The sequence below is a fragment of the Anomaloglossus baeobatrachus genome, chromosome 7 (assembly GCF_048569485.1).
Source record: "Anomaloglossus baeobatrachus isolate aAnoBae1 chromosome 7, aAnoBae1.hap1, whole genome shotgun sequence".
Lineage (NCBI taxonomy): Eukaryota > Metazoa > Chordata > Amphibia > Anura > Aromobatidae > Anomaloglossus > Anomaloglossus baeobatrachus.
The window spans coordinates 259,178,832-259,187,167 of NC_134359.1; the positions used below are offsets into that span (position 1 = coordinate 259,178,832).

Sequence of the window (8,336 nt, forward strand, 5' to 3'; positions counted from 1 at the left end):
CCCCCGAGCCCCCAGGCGCGCCCTTTACCCCCGAGCCCCCAGGCGCGCCCTTTACCCCCGAGCCCCCAGGCGCGCCCTTTACCCCCCGAGCCCCCAGGCGCGCCCTTTACCCCCGAGCCCCCAGGCGCGCCCTTTACCCCCGAGCCCCCAGGCGCGCCCTTTACCCCCCGAGCCCCCAGGCGCGCCCTTTACCCCCGAGCCCCCAGGCGCGCCCTTTACCCCCGAGCCCCCAGGCGCGCCCTTTACCCCCGAGCCCCCAGGCGCGCCCTTTACCCCCGAGCCCCCAGGCGCGCCCTTTACCCCCGAGCCCCCAGGCGCGCCCTTTACCCCCGAGCCCCCAGGCGCGCCCTTTAACCCCCGAGCCCCCAGGCGCGCCCCTTTACCCCCCGAGCCCCCAGGCGCGCCCTTTACCCCCGAGCCCCCAGGCGCGCCCCTTTACCCCCCGAGCCCCCAGGCGCGCCCTTTACCCCCGAGCCCCCAGGCGCGCCCTTTACCCCCGAGCCCCCAGGCGCGCCCTTTACCCCCGAGCCCCCAGGCGCGCCCTTTACCCCCGAGCCCCCAGGCGCGCCCTTTACCCCCGAGCCCCCAGGCGCGCCCTTTACCCCCGAGCCCCCAGGCGCGCCCTTTACCCCCGAGCCCCCAGGCGCGCCCTTTACCCCCGAGCCCCCAGGCGCGCCCTTTACCCCCGAGCCCCCAGGCGCGCCCTTTACCCCCGAGCCCCCAGGCGCGCCCTTTACCCCCCGAGCCCCCAGGCGCGCCCTTTACCCCCGAGCCCCCAGGCGCGCCCTTTACCCCCGAGCCCCCAGGCGCGCCCTTTACCCCCGAGCCCCCAGGCGCGCCCTTTACCCCCGAGCCCCCAGGCGCGCCCTTTACCCCCGAGCCCCCAGGCGCGCCCTTTACCCCCGAGCCCCCAGGCGCGCCCTTTACCCCCGAGCCCCCAGGCGCGCCCTTTACCCCCGAGCCCCCAGGCGCGCCCTTTACCCCCGAGCCCCCAGGCGCGCCCTTTACCCCCGAGCCCCCAGGCGCGCCCTTTACCCCCCGAGCCCCCAGGCGCGCGCCCTTACCCCCGAGCCCCCAGGCGCGCGCCTTACCCTCGAGCCCCCCAGGCGCGCGCCTTACCCTCGAGCCCCCAGGCGCGCGCCTTACCCTCGAGCCCCCAGGCGCGCGCCTTACCCTCGAGCCCCCAGGCGCGCGCCTTACCCTCGAGCCCCCAGGCGCGCGCCTTACTCTCGAGCCCCCAGGCGCGCGCCTTACTCTCGAGCCCCCAGGCGCGCGCCTTACTCTCGAGCCCCCAGGCGCGCGCCTTACTCTCGAGCCCCCAGGCGCGCGCCTTACTCTCGAGCCCCCAGGCGCGCGCCTTACTCTCGAGCCCCCAGGCGCGCGCCTTACTCTCGAGCCCCCAGGCGCGCGCCTTACTCTCGAGCCCCCAGGCGCGCGCCTTACTCTCGAGCCCCCAGGCGCGCGCCTTACTCTCGAGCCCCCAGGCGCGCGCCTTACTCTCGAGCCCCCAGGCGCGCGCCTTACTCTCGAGCCCCCAGGCGCGCGCCTTACTCTCGAGCCCCCAGGCGCGCGCCTTACTCTCGAGCCCCCAGGCGCGCGCCTTACTCTCGAGCCCCCAGGCGCGCGCCTTACTCTCGAGCCCCCAGGCGCGCGCCTTACTCTCGAGCCCCCAGGCGCGCGCCTTACTCTCGAGCCCCCAGGCGCGCGCCTTACTCTCGAGCCCCCAGGCGCGCGCCTTACTCTCGAGCCCCCAGGCGCGCGCCTTACTCTCGAGCCCCCAGGCGCGTGCCTTACTCTCGAGCCCCCAGGCGCGTGCCTTACTCTCGAGCCCCCAGGCGCGTGCCTTACTCTCGAGCCCCCAGGCGCGTGCCTTACTCTCGAGCCCCCAGGCGCGTGCCTTACTCTCGAGCCCCCAGGCGCGTGCCTTACTCTCGAGCCCCCAGGCGCGTGCCTTACTCTCGAGCCCCCAGGCGCGTGCCTTACTCTCGAGCCCCCAGGCGCGTGCCTTACTCTCGAGCCCCCAGGCGCGTGCCTTACTCTCGAGCCCCCAGGCGCGTGCCTTACTCTCGAGCCCCCAGGCGCGTGCCTTACTCTCGAGCCCCCAGGCGCGCGCCTTACTCTCGAGCCCCCAGACGCGCGCCTTACTCTCGAGCCCCCAGACGCGCGCCTTACTCCCGAGCCCCCAGATGCGCGCCTTACTCCCGAACCCCCAAACAAATGCTTTACTCCCGAGCCCCCAGACGCAGACGCACGCTTTACTCCCGAGCCCCCCAAACTAGCGCTTTACTCTCGAGCCCCCAGACGTGCGCTTTACTCCCGAGCCCCCAGACGTGCGCTTTACTCCCGAGCCCCCAGACGTGCGCTTTACTCTCGAGCCCCCAGACGCGCGCTTTACTCCTGAGCCCCCAGACGTGCGCTTTACTCCCGAGCCCCCAGACGTGCGCTTTACTCCCGAGCCCCCAGACGCGCGCTTTACTCCCGAGCCCCCAGACGCGCGCTTTACTCCCGAGCCCCCAGACGCGCGCTTTACTCCCGAGCCCCCAGACGCGCGCTTTACTCCCGAGCCCCCAGACGCGCGCTTTACTCCCGAGCCCCCAGACGCATGCTTTAGAATTGAGACCCCAGATGCATGCTTTACTCCAGAGCTCCCAGACAAATGCTTTACACCTGAGCCCCCAGGCGCAAGCTTTACTTCTGTGACCCCAGATGCCTGCTTTGCTCCCGTGCCCCCAGATACATGCACACTCAGCTTTATTCAGAGTGAGGAGCGTGTAAGTAAGCTGCCTCCTCTAATCTCTGGTGGTGGCATAGAACAAAAGAATAGGAAATGTAGAAATTCTTCTTTCCTGAAATATCTACTATGAGCAGAACTAGGAAATACAAAGTAGATAGACGATCCTTTTGGGCTCGGGCTGATGTTAATTTAATGTTTATGGCCCTTTAACAGCTTCATTTTTGGCACAGCAAAAAGTGTAATAGATTTTTTTTTGCTTTTTTTTTTTTTTTTTTACTCAATGACACCTCAACCACAGTGAGGTCTGAACATGGTATCAGCTCGATTTCCTCCAGCCTCAACGTCATGGCTGTGACCGGCCGAGTCGTTAGTGTTTGTCATTCTTTCCCACCAGTTACTGTGAGTATACAGACGGACGAAACCAAGGTGCCGGCCCTGCTACATGACACTGTCAATGGATGACATATGTCTGAAAGTTCCCCGCCGTTACCCATCGCCTGCAGCTACCGCTGGCACTATTGTGTCACCTGTAGTGAGTGATGTCAATCACCCCCATCCACTGTTATATATATATATATATATATATATATATATATATATATATATATATATATATATATATATATATATATATAACACAGGAAAAGCGAGAAACTCCTGTGGGTATAGACTATTCAGCTACGTGCCCATCAATGACCCCTGCCAGGTATAGCATGCCAACCTGTGAATTCTCTCCAGCCATAAATATATGACAACCTATACATTTTCAGGAGTTAGATGTATATATATATATATATGTATATACAAGGTATGGATACATGCCAGCCTATGGCTTATCTGGTGGTATGGATACATGGCAGCCTATGACTTCTCCGGTGGTATGGATACATGGCAGCCTATGACTTCTCCGGTGGTATTGATACATGGCAGCCTATGGCTTCCCTGGTGGTATAGATGCATGCCAGCCTATGACTTCTCCGGTGGTATGGATACATGCCAGCCTATGGCTTCTCTGATGGTGTGGATACATGCCAGCCTATGGCTTCTCTGGTGGTGTGGATACATGCCAGCCTATGGCTTCTCTGGTGGTGTGGATACATGCCAGCCTATGACTTCTCCGGTGGTATGGATACATGGCAGCCTATGGCTTCTCCGGTGGTGTGGATACATGCCAGCCTATGGCTTCTCCGGTGGTGTGGATGCATGCCAGCCTATGGCTTCCCTGGTGGTATAGATGCATGCCAGCCTATGGCTTCTCTGGTGGTGTGGATACATGCCAGCCTATGGCTTCTCTGGTGGTGTGGATACATGCCAGCCTATGGCTTCTCCGGTGGTGTGGATACATGCCAGCCTATGACTTCTCCGGTGGTATGGATACATGCCAGCCTATGACTTCTCCGGTGGTATGGATACATGCCAGCCTATGACTTCTCCGGTGGTATGGATACATGCCAGCCTATGACTTCTCCGGTGGTATGGATACATGTTAGCCTATGGCTTCTCCGGTGGTGTAGATACATGCCAGCCTATGGCTTCCCTGGTGGTATGGATACATGCCAGCCTATGGCTTCTCCAGTGGTATGGATACATGCCAGCGTATGACTTCTCTTGGTGGTATGGATACATGCCAGCCTATGGCTTCTCCGGTGGTATGGATACATGCTAGCCTATGGCTTCTCCGGTGGTATGGATACATGCCAGCCTATGGCTTCTCCGGTGGTATGGATACATGCCAGCCTATGGCTTCTCCGGCGGTATGGATACATGCCAGCCTATGGCTTCTCCGGCGGTATGGATACATGTTAGCCTATGGCTTCTCCGGTGGTATGGATACATGCCAGCCTATGGCTTCCCTGGTGGTATAGATGCATGCCAGCCTATGGCTTCTCCGGTGGTATAGGTACATGGCAGCCTATGACTTCTCCGGTGGTCTGAATACATGCCAGCCTATGGCTTCTCTGGTGGTGTGGATACATGCCAGCCTATGGCTTCTCTGGTGGTGTGGATACATGCCAGCCTATGGCTTCCCTGGTGGTGTGGATACATGCCAGCCTATGGCTTCCCTGGTGGTATGGATACATGTTAGCCTATGGCTTCTCCGGTGGTGTGGATACATGCCAGCCTATGGCTTCCCTGGTGGTGTGGATACATGCCAGCCTATGGCTTCCCTGGTGGTGTGGATACATGCCAGCCTATGGCTTCTCTGGTGGTGTGGATACATGCCAGCCTATGGCTTCCCTGGTGGTGTGGATACATGCCAGCCTATGGCTTCTCTGGTGGTGTGGATACATGCCAGCCTATGGCTTCCCTGGTGGTGTGGATACATGCCAGCCTATGGCTTCCCTGGTGGTGTGGATACATGCCAGCCTATGGCTTCCCTGGTGATGTGGATACATGCCAGCCTATGGCTTCCCTGGTGGTGTGGATACATGCCAGCCTATGGCTTCCCTGGTGGTGTGGATAAATGCCAGCCTATGGCTTCCCTGGTGGTGTGGATACATGCCAGCCTATGGCTTCCCTGGTGGTGTGGATACATGCCAGCCTATGGCTTCCCTGGTGGTGTGGATACATGCCAGCCTATGGCTTCCCTGGTGGTGTGGATACATGCCAGCCTATGGCTTCCCTGGTGGTGTGGATACATGCCAGCCTATGGCTTCCCTGGTGGTGTGGATACATGCCAGCCTATGGCTTCCCTGGTGGTGTGGATACATGCCAGCCTATGGCTTCCCTGGTGGTGTGGATACATGCCAGCCTATGGCTTCCCTGGTGGTGTGGATACATGCCAGCCTATGGCTTCTCTGGTGGTGTGGATACATGCCAGCCTATGGCTTCCCTGGTGGTGTGGATACATGCCAGCCTATGGCTTCCCTGGTGGTGTGGATACATGCCAGCCTATGGCTTCCCTGGTGGTGTGGATACATGCCAGCCTATGGCTTCTCTGGTGGTGTGGATACATGCCAGCCTATGGCTTCTCTGGTGGTGTGGATACATGCCAGCCTATGGCTTCTCTGGTGGTGTGGATACATGCCAGCCTATGGCTTCTCTGGTGGTGTGGATACATGCCAGCCTATGGCTTCTCTGGTGGTGTGGATACATGCCAGCCTATGGCTTCTCTGGTGGTGTGGATACATGCCAGCCTATGGCTTCCCTGGTGGTGTGGATACATGCCAGCCTATGGCTTCCCTGGTGGTATGGATACATGTTAGCCTATGGCTTCTCCGGTGGTGTGGATACATGCCAGCCTATGGCTTCCCTGGTGGTGTGGATACATGCCAGCCTATGGCTTCCCTGGTGGTGTGGATACATGCCAGCCTATGGCTTCTCTGGTGGTGTGGATACATGCCAGCCTATGGCTTCTCTGGTGGTGTGGATACATGCCAGCCTATGGCTTCCCTGGTGGTGTGGATACATGCCAGCCTATGGCTTCTCTGGTGGTGTGGATACATGCCAGCCTATGGCTTCCCTGGTGGTGTGGATACATGCCAGCCTATGGCTTCCCTGGTGGTGTGGATACATGCCAGCCTATGGCTTCCCTGGTGGTGTGGATACATGCCAGCCTATGGCTTCCCTGGTGGTGTGGATACATGCCAGCCTATGGCTTCCCTGGTGGTATGGATACATGCCAGCCTATGGCTTCCCTGGTGGTGTGGATACATGCCAGCCTATGGCTTCCCTGGTGGTGTGGATACATGCCAGCCTATGGCTTCCCTGGTGGTGTGGATACATGCCAGCCTATGGCTTCCCTGGTGGTGTGGATACATGCCAGCCTATGGCTTCCCTGGTGGTGTGGATACATGCCAGCCTATGGCTTCCCTGGTGGTGTGGATACATGCCAGCCTATGGCTTCCCTGGTGGTGTGGATACATGCCAGCCTATGGCTTCCCTGGTGGTGTGGATACATGCCAGCCTATGGCTTCCCTGGTGGTGTGGATACATGCCAGCCTATGGCTTCTCTGGTGGTGTGGATACATGCCAGCCTATGGCTTCTCTGGTGGTGTGGATACATGCCAGCCTATGGCTTCTCTGGTGGTGTGGATACATGCCAGCCTATGGCTTCTCTGGTGGTGTGGATACATGCCAGCCTATGGCTTCTCTGGTGGTGTGGATACATGCCAGCCTATGGCTTCTCTGGTGGTGTGGATACATGCCAGCCTATGGCTTCCCTGGTGGTGTGGATACATGCCAGCCTATGGCTTCTCTGGTGGTGTGGATACATGCCAGCCTATGGCTTCTCTGGTGGTGTGGATACATGCCAGCCTATGGCTTCCCTGGTGGTGTGGATACATGCCAGCCTATGGCTTCCCTGGTGATGTGGATACATGCCAGCCTATGGCTTCCCTGGTGGTGTGGATACATGCCAGCCTATAGCTTCCCTGGTGGTGTGGATACATGCCAGCCTATGGCTTCCCTGGTGGTGTGGATACATGCCAGCCTATGGCTTCCCTGGTGGTGTGGATACATGCCAGCCTATGGCTTCTCTGCAGGTGTCATCTATATGCCAGCTGATGACTTATAGGCTGGCATATATCCATAGTTGCCTAGGTCTCTGCAGATATGGCTACCAGCCAAACTATGACTTCTAGGGAAATACAGACATGTCAGCCTATCACATATGCAGAGCTATATGCCAGTCTGGACTTGCTAAAGATGTTCTGCAGCAGCAGCAGACACAACTCTATTTGGAGCCGCCGTGCCCTCCCCGGTGCGGTTACCTGCAGCCCCGCAGTCGGCACAGAGCGTGTTCTCCGGCTTGCGGGCCAGCTCCAGCAGCGCTCTCCTGTTCCTCTCTTCCGCCATGGTGCACAGAGATCTGCTGTATCTGCTGCAGCCTCTGCTCTCCTCGCCACAGACTGACACACCAGGGCTAGCGCAGGGGCTTCACGTAGTCCTCATGGCTGCAGGTGGCCGTCCGTCTGCTCCCGGCTATCACTGTCCGTCCGGCTCCTCCTTTCTTCTCATTCAAACTGGACTCAGCTCCGGTAACGGAGACTTCTGGTTCCGCATTCCTCCAAATATTAAGAAAGTCGTGAGGAGATGCGCTGCTCGGGGGCGCCCCCTGCTGTCCGCTGCGCGCCCTGCAGCCGCCGGGCTTTCCTCAGCTCATACTGTACTACAATAGAAAGGCTGACGTCATAGGTTATCACCATATAAGGACTTGGGACTTCCTCGCCTGGAGCTGGGGGCTGCGCTGCCCTCCTGTGCCTCACCCTGATCTGCACGTATTTATAGCAAATGGGAGGAAAATTGGGCAGAATGGCACATTCCTAATCAGCAGAACGTAATCAATTACTACATTCTATATCATAATAGTGAGGAGTTCACACCTTGCGTTTTTTGGTGCAGATTATTTTATCTGCAGCAAAATCTGATAATGTTACACGCAGATTTTGGTGCAGATTTAACCATTTTCATAGCAAATCTTCAGCAATGGATAAAAGAGATTTATTGAAGTGATCTTATCTTGTATTATTCTGTATGCAAATTTCTGCACCAACTATGCAGCATGTGAATCTACCCTGATGGTTACATCATTATCATAAATTATCATAATCCACCACTTTGTGAGCCTCAGATTAGGATTATCCGGAAATTACGGATGACT

General features: G+C 58.6%; 1 protein-coding gene across 1 annotated transcript in view; it reads right to left on the bottom strand.

Moving 5' to 3' along the window:
- The window catches only part of ADAP1 (ArfGAP with dual PH domains 1), a 199,715-nt gene extending 191,969 nt beyond the window's left edge, over positions 1-7,746 (bottom strand). The window contains exon 1 of the mRNA XM_075318072.1: positions 7,447-7,746. Within this exon, the coding sequence (XP_075174187.1) occupies positions 7,447-7,531 (85 nt within the window). The 5' untranslated portion in view covers positions 7,532-7,746. The remainder of the gene's footprint in view (positions 1-7,446) is intronic.
- Positions 7,747-8,336: the final 590 nt, after the last annotated feature.